Source organism: Oryctolagus cuniculus, chromosome 2, assembly GCF_051225735.1.
Source record: "Oryctolagus cuniculus isolate XC-2025 breed Fujian yellow rabbit chromosome 2, ASM5122573v1, whole genome shotgun sequence".
Taxonomy (NCBI): domain Eukaryota; kingdom Metazoa; phylum Chordata; class Mammalia; order Lagomorpha; family Leporidae; genus Oryctolagus; species Oryctolagus cuniculus.
Window position 1 is genome coordinate 182,533,509 of NC_142868.1, and position 19,229 is coordinate 182,552,737.

Below are 19,229 nucleotides of genomic sequence, written 5' to 3' on the forward strand. Positions count from 1 at the left end.
GATCTCTCTATGCCCAAGTCCCTCGTCCATCTTGTGTGCTTTTGGGCAATGATTTCCAGAAAGTGACCAGGCTGCAGGAATGAACGGGCGGTGAGGAGGCAGCTAGTGTGTGCCTGGTGAAGGGAGATGGAGTAGTTCAGAGCCTTGGTGGTCAGCAAGGTCAAGGTTACACTGGGTGGGGAGGTGATGCAAAAAGGCCCGCACAGGCACTGATGGAGAGGACGAGAGAGGGGGAAGGGCCCTGGGGTGGTCAGGCTCCTGTGCGCCGCCCTGGGGGTACAGAGCCTCCTCTAGAGATTCACACCATGGCCCAGCTCGGAGACTCCCGGCAGACCTGCGCGATACAGGGGCGTTTGACATTTTACACGGCTCTCGGATCTGGATGCGCTAACCCCAGGCTTGGGGTTCCTGACCCAGACAAGAGGCTCTCAGCCTGCCCCAGGCAGAAGGAAGAAGACCCAGGGGGCCGAGTTGGGGAAGGCAGAGAAAGCTGAGCAGGGGAGAAGGGGGAGATAAAGCTGTGTGCAGAGCTGGTGAGGTGGGGAGACAGCCTCAGGTACACGACCGTACCACGGAGCTTGTCTTCAGGGCCGGTGGTCAAGGCCACCTGAACTTCCGGCTCCACAGGGGACCTCACTGCCCAGGGGCTAACAGAAGCCATGTGGGGGGTGGGGGTGAGCATTGCCCTGGGGCAGGGGAGCAGCACTGTGCAGGAGACCCTGGCTCCGTGCGCCCCTGCCCCCCCCCCCCCCCCCGCTCACCCTGCCACCTCACACAATGGCTCTGTGCCCTCTGACCTCCCCGTTCACATCTGCTCACCACTTCGCTGACTCCTGGGGGAGAACGATTCCGAGTAGCACCATCTCATGCAAGTGGAGAACATGCTAGAATGCCAGCGGCCAAGCTCTCCCCTGGGCGGGTGGCTGCCTCTCGCGCCTCAGACAAGGCTTTGCACCACACAGCGGCCTCAGAGACGGCCTCTCGCCCAGCCTCGGCGCGGCCTTCCTCCGTGTGGGCAGCTGCCCGGGGGATTCCTCCGTTAAAACCTCTCTGTGACTCATGCAGGGCGAGTGCCCTCTCTGTCTGCATCTGGGGAAATAAAAGCTTTATTTAAAGAGAAAGGAAAATCGGTGCCGAATCAGAGGAGAGCACTGAGACCCGTCGGCTGCCTGGCTCACCTCTACCCTGCTGGCCCTTCCTCCTCTTGCTTCATGCACAGACCCCCAGCTCCCAGCTGGCCTGGGTCAGCTGTCATATTCCCAGCTAAAATCCAACGGGCGGCGCGGCAGAACCAAGGCTCCGAATTCCGACCCACCCCGATGGACCTGTCCTAACTCCATCTCCACTGCAGGTGCCCCTGCAGTCACATGCTCCTATCAAGGGACCTGCAGCCTCAGGCTGCTGCTTCCTGTGCAGAGAAAGGGGAAAGCAGAGCGTTTTAAAGACAAAAGAAGCAGCTGTCTTCCGGGAGCCCCACCACCTCCCAGAAGCACCTGTCCCCACAGGTTAGCAGCTCCGCATCTGAGGTCCACATCCCCTCCCCCTCCTGGTGCATTCGAGAGGAACGACCCTTGCTAAGGGGCCTGCCGGCATCTCCGTGGTGTTTCACCAACTGGGCAGGGGAGGAACGGAGGAAAAAGTTGAGTCCCTCTCCCTCTACACTGGGGGAGCGGGGGAGGCGTGCTCAGCCATTGCTCAGCCTTCCCACCGCGCTCGCAGCTTCCTCTGCCTCCAACAAACTTTGTGACTCACGGTCGGCTCGCGGAGGGAGGCTGCCGAGCAGCCTCGGCGATGGGTTAAATTGGGAACGTGCCCTTCTGAGAACGCTCGCCCCTCAGGTGCAGCCTGGGTCCCACCTTGCGGTGGGGGAGGGAGGTGCGCGCAGCTTGAGCGCTTGCGCTGACCCCAGAACAGCTGCCAGGACCCGGTGCTGAAGGACCTGTGTCCGTGAGGGTCGCACACGCACAGCCCTGGACCTGGAGGCTCTGGAGGTCCCAGGGCTCCACTCCTCAGCGCCGCAGAGTGGGACCCAAAGCGCTCTTTTCTCACACTCACTGCCTCCAGCACCAGACGCACTGGTGGCAAACGACCAAGCGGAGCGGAGCGCGCCCAGGGTCTGCGAACTGTTGCACCTGGGCGGGGGCCGCGGTTGGGGGGCAGGAGGCGAGGTCAGAGCTGTGTCGCACCCTCCCCGCCGCAGACACATCGACAAGTTGGGGCCCCGGGTCCCCCTGGCGCGCGGCCGAGAGGAGGCCCCCAGCAGCGCTGGCGCCGGCGCCGCCTCTCCATCCTCAGGCCCGCAGCGAGCCGACCGGCTTCCCGCAGAAAACTCCCCGGCGCAAAGGCGCAAACCGCTGTTGTCCATCCTGCGAACGCGGTCACACGGCCACCTCCACCACCAGTGCCGGCTCCAGGGCCACCAGCTCGCGACCACTCCAGCCCCTGCCCACCGCCCCGGCGCCCGCCGGGCCCAAAGCAGCTCCGAAGACCCGGGCTCCCCGGCCCCGGGCATCTTTGTCCTCCCCGCACCGACGCGCGCGCACGGAGCGCCCGCAACCGCCCAGTCGGGCGCCGACCGGGCGCCCTCGCCTCTCGCCGGGGCCACGCAAAGGGACAAGGGGCCCGCTGCTGGAAGTTTGCACAGCCGCCCCCGGACCCAGCCGGCGCACAGCCCTCCTTACCGTACATCTCGGCGGGGCGCGCGCCTCCCGGGAGGCCGGAGTCGCCGCGTCGTTCGCAGCCAGCCCCCGGCGGCGCCGCCTTTCATTCACCGCGGGGCGGAGGCTGGCGGCGGCCAGAGAGGCCGGGCGGGCGGGAGCAGCTCAGGGGCCGGCCGGGGCGGGACGCAGCCGGGAGCCGCCAGCCCATTCAGAGTCCAGGCCGCCGCGCCGCCCCCAGCTCGGCTCCCTGGGCGAGGCTGCGCGCAGGGGCGGGGGCTGGGCCGAGGCCACGCCTCCCACGGCTCGGCCCGCCCCCGGCCCCGCCCCGGCCCGGCCCACACCCGGGAACCCCTAGCCCAAGGTTCGCCTTCTACGAGGCCGTGGCCGGGTAGCCCGGGCGGCGGGATCTCCTGGGGAGTCACGCACCTGGGGAGTCACCCACCCCAGCCCCCCATTCAGGTCGACCGTTGGGATCTCCCCTGACCAGCAGGCCCCGGGGTCAGGGGGGCGCTGGGAGCTGCCGCTGGACCCCTCCCCCAGCTAGGTCCGGGTTGTGTCGGGGGCTCGAGGAGGACGAACGGCGCAGAACCCGCTGCCCTGTCCCGGCTCCCTTAGCTAAGCCCCATTATGTAAGAAAGCCCTCCGGGCGCGCTGGCCAGGTGCTGGCCACCTGGTCCTTCCCAGGCAGGAAACGCACCGCACCTGCTTTTCCTCTCCCAGACTGATGGGTGTGATTTGCAGCTTTGCAGCCAGGATCTCTCGGGCTGCGCCCCAGGGCTGCCTTGAATTCCACCTCTGCATCTGCGGTCCCACGTGGTGGGACGCGGGCCCCACGCCCCAAGGTCTTTCCCGGCCTATCTCAAGACTTCCCTGCCGCTTCTTACCCAGCCAGCTCTGCGGCTCACACTTTGGATACCTATGGTGTAGTTTGTCCTCTAGCCCCATTGAGCTGGGGTTTTTTCCGCTGCTAGTAGAAATCTGCTAGAAGTCGGGGTGGGAAGGACCTGCCCTGCCTGTCTGTAGGGGTCCTTTACCACCACTTCTGAACCTCAGCACTCTTGAGAAATTGGAATAAAACTTACATAAAAGTACACAGTGGTCACTGTGGTCACTAGTTCCTTTCCTTCCTTCCTTGCCCAAGGTAGGACAAAGCAAGAGAGAGTCCAGATTGTCAGACTCTTGGAACAGTGCTCTCTCTCTGCTGTACCCCAAACCCGTGTTTCCTCTTTCTCACTGCCTGTCCCCCACTCCCTAGCTGTTCCCAGTTTGTTCCTGTCCCTTTACCTCTTTCCCTACCTAGCAGCATGCCAGCTCTGAGATGGCTCTGGATGTCACATTTACTCTTGACCTTGGGTGACTCAGGAAGCTCCGCGTCTGTTCTCCAGCACCCAGTGGGATGGCACTGAGGCCTGCTGAGAGCCAGGCCTGAACGCGGCAGGAGGCAGAACCTGGGGTGCGGCTGGATCTGGGCAGGCGGAGATCCCCCACCCCACGGTTCTGCTGCACACAAGCTGTGCTCGAGGGAATGCCCTGGTGTCTGTGCGGTGTTTGTTTTCAAGGACTGAAACTGCTGTCAGGGAGCCCCGGCTGACTCCTGATAAAAAGGTTACATGACAGGGCCGGCGCTGTGGTGCAGTAGGTTAATCCAAGTCCTTGGGCCCCTGTACCCATGTGCGAGAACCGGAAGAAGCTCCTGGCTTCGGATCGGGTCAGCTCCGGCCGTTGTGGCCATTGAAGGAGCGAACCAGCGGATGGAAGACCTCTCTCTCTGTCTCTCCCTCTCACTGTCTGTAACTCTACCTTTCAAATAAATAAATAAAATGTTTAAAAGGAAAAAAGGATACATGACAAGGAAGGAACCCCGCCAATTCTGCATGACAGACACAGCCCTCCATGAGGGGGCTCTGGAAAGTATGAGCATAGTGAAATTAAAAATAAGCTCATTTTGGTGCAAAAAGTTTTGAGTGCAGTGTGCTACAGCAGAGTGGAGGGACAGGAGTGTGTACCCTGTGAGGCCGCCAAGGTGGGGCAGGGCTGCTGGCAGGGTTTTGGGTACCCAGCCCAGCTCCAGGGTTGCCAGATTCAGCAAATAAAAATACAAAGTGCCGGAAAAGATGTGAATTTCAAACGAATACGAACAATTTGTAATGCATGCCCGTATAGTTACTCGGGACATACTTGCACTGAAACTTGCTATACAGCTTTTGCTAGCATCGTCCTCTGGGGGGCGCTCTGGAACCCCGCGGCTCCCTCCCCACCCATTTTGTGCTCCTGTGGTTCCTTAGGGGGCAGTGGTGGGGTCATCTGGCCAGCCTGCACCCTTTGGCAGGGGTGCTCTGGCCAGAGGGCAGGGGCCCTGAATATGCCAGCGGGAACCCTTCCAAGAAGTAGCTTCTCAAATCTGCCCTCTCCCCTGCGGGAACCAGAAGAGGCTCACGGTCTCTGACCTGCCCCGGGCTCAGCAGGCAGCACCGCCCTCCAGGCTCCACAGTCTCAGTGGCGAGGGGACCCAGCCCACCCCCAGCTTCTTTGAGACGTAGTCGGCCATGCAGGACCCTTTCCTCCATGGCTGCCTGAGGATCCAGACCAGGCTCTCCAGGCCAGTAACTCCAGTGATTCCAGACCAGGAAGCTCATGACCAGGAACACACACGGTCACTGATGTCCTTCACCCCGGGGAGGCTGCAGTACCTGCGACAGAACTCAGGGCAAACTAGCAATGTACAGGACCACATGGAATGCCATCTTTTTTGAAATATGTACGCATTTATTTATTTGAAAGGCAGCATGACAGAGAGAGGGGGAGAGAGAGAGAGAGAGAGAGAGAGAGAGATATGCCTTTCATCTGCCAGTTCCCTCCACAAATGCCCAAAATAGCTGGGGCCAGGCCAGGCAGAAGGCAGGAGCCAGGAACTCCATCCGGGTCTCCCACCTGGGTGGCAGAGGCCCAAGCACGTGGGCCACCCATCATCCACTGCCTTCCCACATGCTTAAGCAGGAAACTCTATAGACAGAGGAGCAGCTGGGACTCAAACCGACACTCTGACATGGATGCAGGCGTCCCAAGTAGCAGCTTACCCCACTGTGCCACAACGCCCACCCCAGACATCATTTCTGTACCTGGATTCAGAACCCATATTGGGGGTGGCATGACAACTGGTTTTGACATGATCTGAGAGTCCTTGGATTATGCAAAGAAAAACGAAACCAAACAGATTGCAAGGCATGGCCTGGATGAGAGGTAAACAAGAAAGCAGCCAGAGGAGGGCAAGAGCAGAATGAGGACAGTCAGGCGAGCGGCGAGACCCAGGCTGCTGCCGGCAAAAGGGAGCTGGAGCTTGGATAACAGCAGGAGTGAAGCTTCTGCAGCGACTTTATTTGTGCTGACTGTGGATTTTTCATAAGGGATGCATTAGCTGTAAAAGCAATGCAGACACACACGCACACGCACACGCACACATGCAGGAAATGGTGCTGCCGAAGGCTAGAGCAGTGCTGTTACTCACTTCAGAGGAGAGTGAGACTTGGTGGGAAACAGGCTCCGGCTCCCCATCTACACCGGAAGCGCAGGTCGTCTCAGGAGTCCCCACGTGCAGAACGGTGCGCTTACGAGGAGACACCAGGCAGAGATCGGCTACTCGGCTGCACTGCGGAAAGGACGGGAAGTCAGAGCCGAGATTCCCATCTCAGGCAGGTTCTTACTGTGAAAATCCGAGTGATGGTGAGGGCTACGACAAGGAGGGATTTGGAAGGGAAATCACCACCCGTGCCCCGAGTGCAACAGGTGTGTGCCGGGCCCTGCACTTATAAGCTAGCACCTTGGCTGCCCAGTGGGGTAAGCACAGTACCACTGCTCCCTTTTCCTAGCTGGAAAACCAAGGCCGGAGAGGCTGGGACTCAGAGCGCGGCCACACCGCGCTGGCCTGTGGCGCATACCTGCAGACCCTAACAACCGCACGTCACAGCAAGTGGTCTTCCTGGCAGCCTACACCCCCCTGCCCCATCCCTCCCTCACCTGCCTTTGCACCTCTGCCTCCTCCATATTTCACTTCCCCAGTTAGGGTTTAGGGGGGCTGGTCTCAGGCAATCCAGATGCGAAACCAGGGCATTAATTTCCAGCTCCTTCCTAGGTCTCAGCAGCGGTGTCCCCCGCCCCTCCGGGCAATGCCACAGCTGGAGGGGGGCGGGGTTTGTCTTGGGCTGATTGATCAGGCCGAAGAACTAAGCCTTAAAAAGTGCACCCCGGCTAACATGGTCGCCCTGAGAACTTCCTTTGCTGTGAAAGTAACAGTGACCCCCTCTGCCAGAGCCAGCCCCACAGAAAGACCCAGGATCTCCCCAGACCAAGCTGGGGCTGCATTTCCCTGTGGTCCAGAGAAAGTGAGGCCTAGCAGTGGCAGGCCCTGCACAGCATTGACAGGAGACCAGGGAAGCTGCACTCAGACTCCCGGCGTCACTGTCCGCGGCACAGGGCACACAGCCTGCGCTCAGCTGTGTCTGCGCAGACGCTGGGCTCCCCCAGTCAGCCACCTGGCTGCCGCAGCTCCTTGCTCCAGGCACCAGCCCTGAGCAGCCGAGAGCTTTAAAGCACCTGCTGGAAAGACGGAAAAGGGAAGAAGACGACAGCTCCAGGAAATAGAGCTTTGGAAAAAAAAAAACACTCAGGAGACCTGAGAAAGGGCCTAGGGAGATCCCAGGGGGAGAAGCAGCCCCTAAGGACAGGTCACGTAGCTGTTAGCTGTGAGGCTGGAAATAGAACCTGGGATTCCTGACTTGGGGCTGTTTGACTTGAACTCCCAGCACTTCTCCCTTAAAGCAGGGTAACTACCTTGACCTATTTCTTGGAAGCCACAGGGGAAGCAGAGCCAATCAAAACAATGCCGCCGCGCAAGGGTGAGGAACGCACCTCCACAGCACAGACAACAGCTCAGGAGCCCCGGCAGCAGGGCGTGCTCTTGTCACCAAGGTTGCTGAGAGCCAACTTGGGCTGCGGGAGGAGAGACATGGCGGGGGGGGGGGACAGGGAGTGCAGGGGAGGGGGAGGTTCCAGGGAGGGGGAGGACAGAGCTGCTGCTGCCAGGAACAGGGCCTGAGCATCCGGAGTGGAAAACGCTGCCACACAACAATTTGCCAAGCAGGTTTGGCCGCAGCGCGTGGGGAGTTGAGATGCGGCTTGGTATAGAGCTGAGGTTTAGAAGCACAGCAAATCTGCCAGCCACCATGCTCTGTACAAGCTGCGGCTTGCCCTCCAATCCAGGTGGAGCCAGGTCGCCTGTTTCAGCTGCTACCCTCTTTGGTCCCTGGAGCTCAAATCCAAGTCCACTTGCTTCTGGTGAAAAGCACAAGCGTTGCCTTGCTAATACCCTGACTTTCTAGGCTACACTAGGAAGTCTTGTCTTTCCAAGCTCTCCTTGCCGCCAGCTGCCAGGAGGCTCCTGTTCCCCATCCGCGGCCCTTCCTCTCCGGCCTGTTCCACGCTTGCTTCCGGTTGGGGGGCGGTTCTCACGCCCACCCATACTCTGAAGGCCTGGAAGGCCCGTGTGTCATGTCATCTGTTCTTCCTACTGATGGCATGTCTTGGAAGAGAAAGGGAGAATGAGAAGTGAATGACTGGCCAGATAGGTGGTCTCAAGGGCTCAGGTCTGGTTGTCTGGGCTGTGGCTAATGAGAACTAAGCTTCCTCCCAGCCAGGGGGATGGGCTGCCAACCTCCTCAAAGAGCAATTCTAACAAAACTGAAACAGAGACAGAAAAACACCTCCAGGAAATTGTAAACGTGGCTCCTCAGGAAAACACAGAAAACACGAGAGATGCTACACTGAAACCAGGAAGAGCCCTCCGACTTCAGTGGGGCTTGATGCCAACGCTCCAAGGATGCTGCCCTTGTCCATTTGAGCCAAACCCTGTCCCTTGCCTATTTACTGCCCTGAGCTGGGTTTGGACCCTAAAATCATCCCTCTTTCCCACTAACGGATGCTGACTTCTACTTCCACTAGCAGCTCTGTGGCCAAGCAGCCCTGGCCGTGCCCACTTTCCCTCTGTGCATGCTCTGCTGCCTGGCCATGGGACGCCTCCTGCATACTCAGCCCCAGTTCTCAACTTCGGACTCTCTAGCCCACTCTCACTTTTCTGGCTCAGAAGGACAGCCCACTGCGGCCTCACAACACGGCCTGCGGAGAGGACACCCAGCAGCTCTCCAAGGGGAGGCTCAGACATCCACATCCCACCATGCACGCAACAAGGGAGACCACGGAGAAGCTGGGAAGCCCTGAGTTCCTGACGCCCGGCAGGTTGGGATTCACTCCTACTCTAAATTAGGGAACATGCATTTATTGAGAGCTTGCTACCTACAGGAGAGCCTGTTAGACACAGTGGGGAGAGAGAAGGCACATCCCTGACACCCAGAAAACTCAAAGAGAAGGTAATTCAGGATGAAAAATGATGTCTCTGAAGACAGCTGAAGATGGAGCCCTCAGAGAAGTCTGCCTGGGTGGCCTGGGGGAGGCACGGGAGACTTCCGGGAAGGAATCGGTGGGTGGAGGCAGGAAGAGGCCTTCTAGGGCGAGCATAACGTGAGCAAAGACGGGTGTTGTAAGTCATGGATATTTATGGAGAATTGCAAATGGCTCACTTGATGGGGACATCCACTAACCAAAAGATGTGGTGAGAGACACGGCCTAGAAAGGCAGGCTTGGGCCCAGTGACCAAAGACCTGGAGTTCTCAGTGGCAAAAATCCTTCTGGCAGTTGTCAGTCGGATGGGAATACCAACAGAGGGAACTCTGAAATACGGTGGAGGCTGGCTGTGGAGCGAGAAGGCCAGTGGCCACCAGACACATCTCCCCCCGACTCAGGACCGCTCCTCTCAGAAAGAGGGCCCCTGGCTCCAGGAGTGCGGAAGACGCACACAGGGCTGTGCACACAGCCTGGCCCCTCCTCGTGCTTCCCAGCAGAGACTGGCAAAGGAAAAATCCTTCTGACTGCCGATGCCCATCCTCCCCTGCTTAGGAAGTGGCCCTTAGGGTGGCAAGAGATGGGCCATGCACACCTTCTCCCATGGTGGTGCCCATGGCTTTGGAGGGCTCAGCCGGGTCCAGGGGACAGGAGACAAACTGGACCCTCGGGCCTCACTCTGGCTGTCAGCTTCATGGGCAAGGGGGGGAAGGAGTCCACTCTGGCATCTACATTACCTCGCTTGCCACATTGGGGCTTTTTACCCAGAGACTGGATGCAGGGGCCCTACTCTGAGGTCAAGAGGAGGAAGTCATTTGCAACCAGTCCTGTGTCATCTCTCAGGAACCTAAGAGTGGCAGGAGGCAGCTGGACTAAGCACAGGGCCAGCCAAGAAAAGGGAGAACGCAAATGGTGACCTTCAGGTTTAGGGGCCGGGGAGGGAAAGGATAAGAGAAGGGAATTGGTATTTGCCAAGTTCCCACTAGGTGTTATACATGGCACTAGCCCAGTGCCTGGTGCCTGGCACATGGTAGACACTCAACACGTACTCAATGGACGAAGTATCTCCAGCTAAGGCTCACAGCAGCCCTGTGGCTCTGCCAGAATGAGGAGGTTCATTTTTAAATAGACATCCCCAGTGTCACACAGCAGGTGCTAGGAGCAGGGTTGCAGACTCCTTCCTCCGAGCTGCTTTCTTCCTTCTGTTTCTCACCAGATTACAATTAGTTAACTGCAAGTTCACCATGCGGCAACAGACGAGGTAGCAGATGAGGAAGGCACTGCCACTCTTCTAAGAAAGAGCTGGGAACTGAAGGAGGTTTTCACAAAGGGCTTCCCCAACAACTGGCATCAGCACCCCCTGGAGAGCTCACCAAAGGGCAGATTCTTGAGCCCCACCCCCACCCCATGCAAGCGGAAGGCTGAGTCCTGCAGGCAGAAGGCCCTGGCGGGTGTGGTTGGGAAAACGTGACAGTGCGCAGAGGAAGAGGCCAGGGCCACCGAGCAAGGAGGAGGCTGTCCCAGGATAACTGAGTGGTGGTGGAGGGGCCGCTGCCAAGGGGAAACAGGACTGGGTCTGGCGTGGGAGCCTCGGAGGTGGCAGATGCTTTCCCGACCAGGGGATGAGAATAGCACCACAACTGAACACAATGATGGACGGATGTGTGGTTAAGAGCAAAGTCGTTCACGACTCCACCTGAGATGCGACAGCGGAGAGGCCATCGGACCAGGAAGCTGTTCTTTACAGTGGGTGCCTCGAGCATCAGGGACGCCCAGGGACGAAGGCGCATGGGTGCTCTCACACTCTCAGAAGCCTGCACTGACACATCTCAAGCCCTACCCTCCTCTCCTGCCTTGCCCTCCAGCTGTAAGAACGGGTGCGAGGCCATCAAGCAGCGGGTCAGGATGAGCCTGGGGCAGGGGTGGTCCGTGACTTTGGCAGTAGACTTGAAACAAGCAAGTCCTCAGGACTTGGGCACCCGGAGCAGCAGAGAGGGTACTCCTGTCCCTGTGGCAGGTGTGTTCCAACAGAGGACGGTGTATCAGACCTCAGAGCTCAACGTCTTCAGATAAACCTGCCAGTTCCCTTTGTTCTTATGTCTGGCTCCCCGCAGTCTTTTGGTTATATTGTAGCTAGCTAATCAGTCAATCTGAACATTCCAGTCCTTTATGCACTTACGTTTCTAACTGTACTTGGGCACTCTGGAAACATCCATTCCTTGCAAATCTGCTGAACAAGACACATGTCCAAGAGTCTGGCCACCTCCGTCCCTTGCTGCCTGTCCCGTGAAGGTGTCCTGCCTTTCAGATATTCTGCTTCCTCTACCTCCTGTTTACCTCTCTAATAAGCCAGTAATTGCAAAAGGGATCTCAATGATACGTGTGCATGTAATTTAACTCAAAGCCAATCCTATGAAGGCCTCTCTACTTGCCTTCCAACCTTTTAATTTTTCCCAAAGAAACAAAGGAAGGCAATTTTTGAAAGTATTTCTGACCATCTTATTGTAACTAAGGAAACTCTGGGAACATTCAGTGACGTGGTATTAGCGTAGGTTTTGTAATAGCCAAGGAAGCATATTTGATAAAGCAGATTTGTAACCTAAACTTCAGGAAAGCAAGACACATAAAGCAACAATTCCTCTGACAACTGAAAACAGGAGTGGGTGTGTGACCTGGTGGTTGGGCCGCCAGTTGGGATGCTTACATTCTCATATCCAAGCGCCTGGGTTCTAGCCCCACCTGTGCTCTTGATTCTAGCTTCCTGCTACTGTGCATCCTGGGAACCACCCGATGATGGATGCAAGCAATCGAGTCTCTGTCGCCCATGTGGGAGACCAGGATTGAGTTCCTGCCTCCCAGTCAGTGTGGATATCTGGGGTGGGAAACAGCATAGGGGAGCCCCATCTGTCAGTCTGCCTATCCACCTCTCTCACTCACTGTCTCTCTGCCCCTGGGAAAAAATACACTCACACCCTTCCAAAGAGAGAAAAACCCTAAGCATGTCAGGGTTTCAACTCCAGATCTAAGATCTCAAAGTGGTATTCATCACTCTTCACGGTTGCATTGTGATCTTGTGTCAAATTTGCATCATATAAACCAAATTATAGGGGCCGGTGCTGTGGTGCAGTAGGTTAATCCTCTGCCTGCAGTGCCGGCATCCCATATGGGCGCCAGTTCTAGTTCTGGCTGCTCCTCTTCCCATCCAGCTCTCTGCTATGGCCTGGGAAAGCAGTGTTAAGATGGCCCAAGTCTTTGGGCCCCTGCACCTGCATGGGAGACCCAGAAGAAGCTCCTGGCTCCTGGCTTTGGATCCGCTCAGCTCCGGCTGTTGCAGCCATTTGGGGAGTGAACCAGCGGAAGGAAGACCTTTCTCTCTGTCTCTCCCTCTCACTGTCTGTAACTCTACCTCTCAAATAAACAAAATCTTAAATTTTTTAAAAAATGAAAACCAAATTATAAAATTTAGCTACTATCAAAGTAATACAAATACAATTAGTAGATGGGAGCGAGAGAGGAAAATAGAAGGGATTTACTTAAGATAGGTAAATAAAGCACAGTCAGCCCTCTGTATCTGTGGGTCCTGCGCCCATAGATTCAACCAATATTTGGAAAACATTTAGGCTTCTTTTTCTTGTCATTGCTCCCTACACAATGCAATATGACAACCATTTACGTAGCATTTATAATGCTGTAGGGATGCTAAGGAGTGTAGAGGTGAGTATATGGAAGGATGTGCATAGATTATATGCACTTTAATACTGCATTTTATGTGTGGGACTTGAGCACTCGAAAGATTTTGATATTCTAGGGGTGCTGGAACCAACCACCTACAGCCATCCCAAGGGACAAGCGTATTTGGCACCCCAAGGAAGGGACTAGGTAAAACTGACTCTGCAGCAGGCATGTCCCTGTAATTGGGTTAACATAGAGCCTCCATCCCACCACTCTGGGTGTTTGTTCAATCCTATCGCACAAGCACTGGGAAGGAAGCTGAGTGAGAAATCCGTTCATCTGATTAATTGGGCCCAACCCATTAGCTCATTCCACATTCCTCTCTCCCCAGCGACATTCCCCAAAGGGACAACATCACTTCTGAACAATAACTCATTCAAAATATCCCTAGCTCAAAACTATTTTGCGGTCTTGTTCCAAGTCCCCTAACGGAAGAGTCAACACGTCAGACATAACCGTGACTCACTGATAGTTCTTACTCTGGATCATCTCCTCTTGGAAGACAGAACGGACAGCGAGAGGTGCTGTGTGACGTTCTGCCCCGTGGGGGCACGTTCCTTCCCCCACAGTCCTTAAGAACTCACTGTGGGGATGCTACCAGACTCGGCTGGCGGGGAACTCCACACAACACCACCGATGTGGGCCGAGGGCAGCAAAGCAGCGGCGCTGGGGCGGTGGGAGTTGAGCAAACTTGCTGTGCGCCGTCATTTACTGTGCCTGCGGGACCTGCTCGGACCTGCGCTCATAAACACCGCTTTCCAGCGCGGCGCAAACACGTCCCACTTAGATCAGAGGCTGTTTCTGTGAGCGTGCCTGTCTGAGAACGCCCGCTTCAGCTCATACTTAGGAGCAGAGGACATCGTTAAGGATGAACGCAGGGGTCCTACACCCCACAGTGAGGCAGGCTCTGAACAAAACGTCCCCAGGACCTGATTCTCACAGACCCCCACCCTGACCTGGAGGACGCAGCAATACTGAGCACGCTGGAGAAACGCCAGCAGCTGAGAATCAGCGTCTAATAATCCATTTCCCCAGCCCAAGTTACCTTGGTACATGGCTGCAGGAAACATCCGTGGGCACTGGCTGCGGCCACAGGTTGCTTCCCAGAAGCACCCAGGTCTTCCCTCTGTTCCTGGAGTCTGGGGCCTGGTGTCTGCTGTGGGGCCGTGACTCTGCCAGGGTGATCTGACCTCAGTCCGGACTTCCCTCAGCAGACTTGGAGTATCATTTTAAATTATTTTAGTTATTTAAACATATATTTATATTTTATTTAGATATAAATAATTGTATGTATAAGTATAAATTTACATTTACATTCAAACATACTCATTTACAAATTTTAAAATTTGATACGCAGATACACACAGACACACAGGATCAGAGAATGCAACCTCGCAGTGGCTCACTGCCCAAACACCCACGATGGTAGAGGGAGATTGAAGCGGGGAGTCAAGAACTCAGTTCAGAGCCGGCGCCGTGGCTCAATAGGCTAATCCTCCACCTTGCGGCGCCGGCACACCGGGTTCTAGTCCCGGTTGGGGCGCCGGATTCTGTCCCGGTTGCCCCTCTTCCAGGCCAGCTCTCTGCTGTGGCCCGGGAGTGCAGTGGAGGATGGCCCAGGTGCTTGGGCCCTGCACCCCATGGGAGACCAGGAAAAGCACCTGGCTCCTGGCTCCTGCCAGGATCAGCGCGGTGCGCCGGCTGCAGCGGCGGCCATTGGAGGGTGAACCAACGGCAAAGGAAGACCTTTCTCTCTCTCTCTCTCTCTCTCTCACTGTCCACTCTGCCTGTCAAAAAAAAAAAAAAAAAAAAGAACTCAGTTCAAATCTTCCTTGTGGGTGGCAGGAACCAGTTACGTGAGTTGTGCCCACTGCTTTCCAGCATCTACATTAGCAAGAAACAGGAGCCGGGAGACAGAGGCAGGAACTGACCCCAGCTGCTCCGATGTGGGGCAGAGGCGTCCTCATCGGCGTCTGAATCACTAGGCCAAACACCACTCCTAGAATATATGTTTATATATCTGTAGCTGGTCATTAATGTTGGTACTGAAGACCATGTGATCAGAAAGTCTTTTGAAGTCCTGCAGCTTCTGACGATCCCGCTGGCCTTTCTGCCCCGGACGGAATTCCTGACCACTTATTGCCGGCAGCCACGTGCTACCACTTGGCCTCTGCCCACCCAGGACCTATCCACTGCCCTGGAAATAAGGAAATAAGGAGAACCATTCAGCTTAGCACTTCCATCGCATTCCTGGCCCACGTGAACAGTCACGAGAGCATTCTCGAGCACGCTGGTATTTTCTTCGTCTGCGTCGTCTGGCCCACCGTGGGGATGTAAAAAGACACACGAGAATGTCCTCAGCATGTCTATCTCCCGACATCTCTGAAGTCCTTCCTCAACACAATGCCCCCCTAGAGCTCAGCCTTTGTTTGGCATTGTCCTCTCTTGTGACTAGGTTTCAGGAGACCAGCGAAGGCAAGACTGAGAACCACTTCCACTTACGCAAGTCAACATGCCAAATCCAAATTTCTAGAAAATATATTCATGTCAATAAAGTTAGGCTGAATCTGATATTCTGCCTTTTTTTTCATTAGAAAACCTATTCCTATGTGACTCCTCTATCTTATGTGAATCAGAAAATCTGGCGAGTGTGTGCTGTGTGTGTGTGCGTGTGTGTGTGTTCCTTGTCCACCAGCTGAGCTAATCAGTACCTCTGAGGTAATTCATTCTAACTGCTCCCCCGAGCATGCTGGTCACTAATTCTAGGTACATGTTCGGAGAGAAGGACGAGAGAAGGAAGTTCAGCAGGAGGATAATTGGCTTCCTTCTGCAAAGTAGCAACTGAGGTCCCGCAGGTGCAGCCGCAGGTAAGGCAACAGTAACCTCATTAGACACACAGAAGCAGGTTCTGCTTCGCTGGCGATGGAGGCTTGGTGGGGCTGCGGGTGGAGTTCCCCCAGGTCTCCGCACGCATTCCCACCCCAGCCCTTGAGGAACAACGCTTCCCTGCCTGATTCCCTCACACTCTCCCGAGAGACCCACTAGTGCTGTGAATTCCGCTGACTTTGTAATTTGGCAAATCAGGGAATCTGGCTTTCGGTGCTCTCTGTCCTGTGGCTGTAAGAATTGAGATTCTTTTTCGTTTAGTCTTCCAACATGCCTGTGTGTGATGATCAGATAATTTCAGGATCTGAGCTTGTGTTTTTGTGGAAGCAGACGAGAGCCAGGAGAGGAAGCTGCATCAACCTGCAGAGCTTGAACTTCTCTTGACTTTCCTATGCTTTGCAGCAGCACATAGTTAGTTTTAATGAGCAGTGAGCCAGAATAATACCTACCTTCGGATTTTTTGTACTTTTTGGGTCATGGACATATTGCCACTCTCTCCTGACAGGATTTTTACTGTTCCTGGTCCTCAGCAACCAGGGAGCCCATCTCAGATCACCTCTCTTCTCTATTTCTCCTCAGTCCCATTGCCCGCAATCATCCCTGCACAACGATTGCTCTGTACCAACCAGGGGTCTTGGAGCAGATCACACAAACCAACTCTGACTAGCTCAAGCAGAAAAGGAATTTACTGGAGCAGGGCATGGTAGTTCGCAGAAGCAATGGGAAGTCCAAACACCACGATCAAAATCCAGCCAAGAGAGGTCAGGTCGGCAGCCAAATACCATCAGGATCACGCCACAGTATCTTGTCACCATCACTGGTACTGCCACCCCAGCCACTTGCTGCAGCCACCCTCGGTGTCACTGACAAAGCATGCCCACTGCCATCCATCTATACTCTCCACTGCACACTGCGGCAGCAAAAAACTCCCACCTCCTGTATCCTTGCATTACTCCCTCAGTATCTGAAATATTTGAAACCCTGTGGAGTAGCATGGGAGTCGCTGAGCCCCCAGATCAGACTCTCACCCCAAGAGAGAACCAGGAGGAAGCCCTGTTCCCACTTACTCCTAGACTGATGAGAAGGATGAGGGAAAATGTGTGTAGATTCTGCTCCCCTGAGGAAAAGTCTGCTACAGGCTTCAGCCAGAAAAGATTTAGGCCACATGTTGTAAGATGAGCATTAAAACCTACAGTAGGTGAGGTGACTTATTAAATTAATTATTTTAATAAACAAACCCTTCCATGTTTAGAGAAATTCCTTTCTAAGGAACTGAAAGGACTTGGAAAGGGGATTATAAAGTACCCATCAATATGGCTTAAAAACCTTTGAGAAATGAGAAAAGAATTGAAATAAAGTGAACTTGTAAGAAGGGGAATGAATTCTGCCAACTACCAGCTTGCTGTTGAATGTTGATAATGAGTAGAGTTGCTTACTGTGAACATTTGGAACCAGTATTTATTCAGAACAAATCACAGTAACCATTGTTATTTCCATTTTTGTTCAACTAAGATTTGTAGACTAGTAGTAGGCAATACAAGAATGTGATAGGACTGTGTCTTTATAACATTGAAAATGCCTTTATTTGCTTTTAATATGCAAATAAAACATAGTTAACTATTTTAAAAGGAAGATAGAGTTCCAGTGAAATTAACCCAAACTATCATATCTGCTTCCTTTTCACTAAAAAAAAATCATTAAGTTCTATTACACGCGTAAACAGGGATAAAGAGCTGAGGAGAGGGGACAACTGGACCAGAGAGGACAGCGCAGTTTTAGAAGGTGGCAAACAAATGGCTGAGTGATAACCGAGCTGGCAGAACAGCAAAGCCTGGAAGCAAGTGACTCCAGAAGGAGATGCCAATGAGAGCCAGACAATTTGAGGAACAGAACTCCAGAAATCCAAAGAATCACAGATAGCAAGAAGGCCAGGAGCAAGGAGCGGAGCCACCTAAAGCCACGCCCGCTGGCATTTCTGATCGCTGGTCTACTGAGTCGCAGCCAAAGATCCTCAGACACTTGAGAAAAACATCTCACCCGAAAGACAGAGGACAAAACACCAGAGGAGTAAGCCGCAAGACTTGCAGAAAACAGCGACAATGCAAGTGACAGAAGCCAACTTTCTACGTGATGGCTTCCAAAAGCTCCTGGAAAATGTTCATGAAAAACTGTGCACAGCTGAACAATCTTTTTGCTCCAACATAAATATCTTCCATTCTCTATGCACTTTTTTGAAATACTCTGATTTAATATCTCCAGAGAGAGAGAAAAAATATCACGTCCTTAAAAAGAAGACTTTTACTCTGCGTTTGCAGAGCCATAGGATTCTATAGTATGGGGAAAGGGAACCAGTAGACAGACCTCCCGTGATCAAGGGCATTTTGCTTTATATATTGGGATTTTTAAAAATGCTTTAATTTTTTTTAAAGGGCTCAACTGAACCAATTAGAGTTTTTGGCTGTAAGCAACAGAAGCGAATGCTGGATCAGTTCAGCCAACTGTAGTTCATTAGAAGGTTATGGGTAGTTCCTCAAATCAAAGGAATGGACGAGACATCAGAATGAGAAAGCGCAGGATCTGGGGCGCGCTGCGCTCCGGGCAGCAGGAGGGAACAGGTGGTGGACAGGGCACAAGAGCTGCGATGCAGCAGTTCCACCTGCTTCTTGCTCTGCAAAGCCCTTGAAGAGATGGTGCTGTTGGCATCGTAGCTCCAGTCAGGTACCCACCCTCTGGGCAGCGCAGCAGAATTTGTTTTGTGAGACAGTTTCACTAAAAGCCAGCCAGCAGGAAAGGGAAACCTGCCCTGCTCCAAGAGAGAGCGGTGTTACCAGGAGAAGGATGAAAACAGGAGTGAAAAAGCAAATCTTCACAGTATCCACAGCTAAAAATAAGTCTGAATACCATGAATATGTATATTTTTTGCAATGCAAAACTGTCCATCGAAAGTATGTATAAACACATATGATATCAACCATTCTTGTTGGACACGAAGGTTGCTTTTTTTTTTTTTTTTTTTTTGCTGCTATAAAAAAACACCTTAACAAACACCCTTAGAGCCCAATTTTTGCTGGCATCCTTATATAAGCAAAGGTAATTTTGGACATATATTACACCACCCTTGTTGACAGGATGGAGAGCTGCTGGCTGAAGGATTACTCAGGAAGATCATCGCTGACTTGCAGAGACTTTACTAAAGTTACATGGACTTTGCCCATGGGCTCTTTTTGTTAAACAAGTTAATACTGGAAGGTGAGTCGGAGGTGGTCCAGCGGAGGGGACAGGGAGAAGGGAGAGAGTTTCCTGGGCAGTGCGTTCAAAATCCAAGACACGAGAGACAAGAGGGCACGGCTGGTCCTGGGCCACAGAACATTCACGTGGAGGGACCAACTGTGGGCCAGGGAAAGATGAGGCCTGGCACCACGTAGGGCCTGCCCATGGGAGGCCTCCAATGCAGAGGCCATTGTAAGGTGTTACACAGGCAGATAACATGAGCAGGGGCTT

At 54.3% G+C, this 19,229-nt stretch overlaps 1 protein-coding gene across 7 annotated transcripts in view; it reads right to left on the reverse strand.

Moving 5' to 3' along the window:
- EFR3B (EFR3 homolog B) overlaps nt 1-19,229 on the reverse strand; it is a 136,882-nt gene that overhangs the window by 76,017 nt on the left and 41,636 nt on the right. For 5 of the 7 annotated variants that reach the window (XM_089326735.1, XM_089326734.1, XM_051840804.3 and 2 more), the window contains exon 1: nt 2,682-2,923. In XM_089326735.1, coding sequence (XP_089182861.1) covers nt 2,682-2,688 — 7 coding nt within the window. In that variant the 5' untranslated portion in view covers nt 2,689-2,923. Of the gene's footprint in view, nt 1-2,681; nt 2,924-6,165; nt 6,307-19,229 lie in introns of those variants that run through there. The other 2 variants (XM_089326738.1, XM_089326737.1) reach the window with 1 other exon arrangement.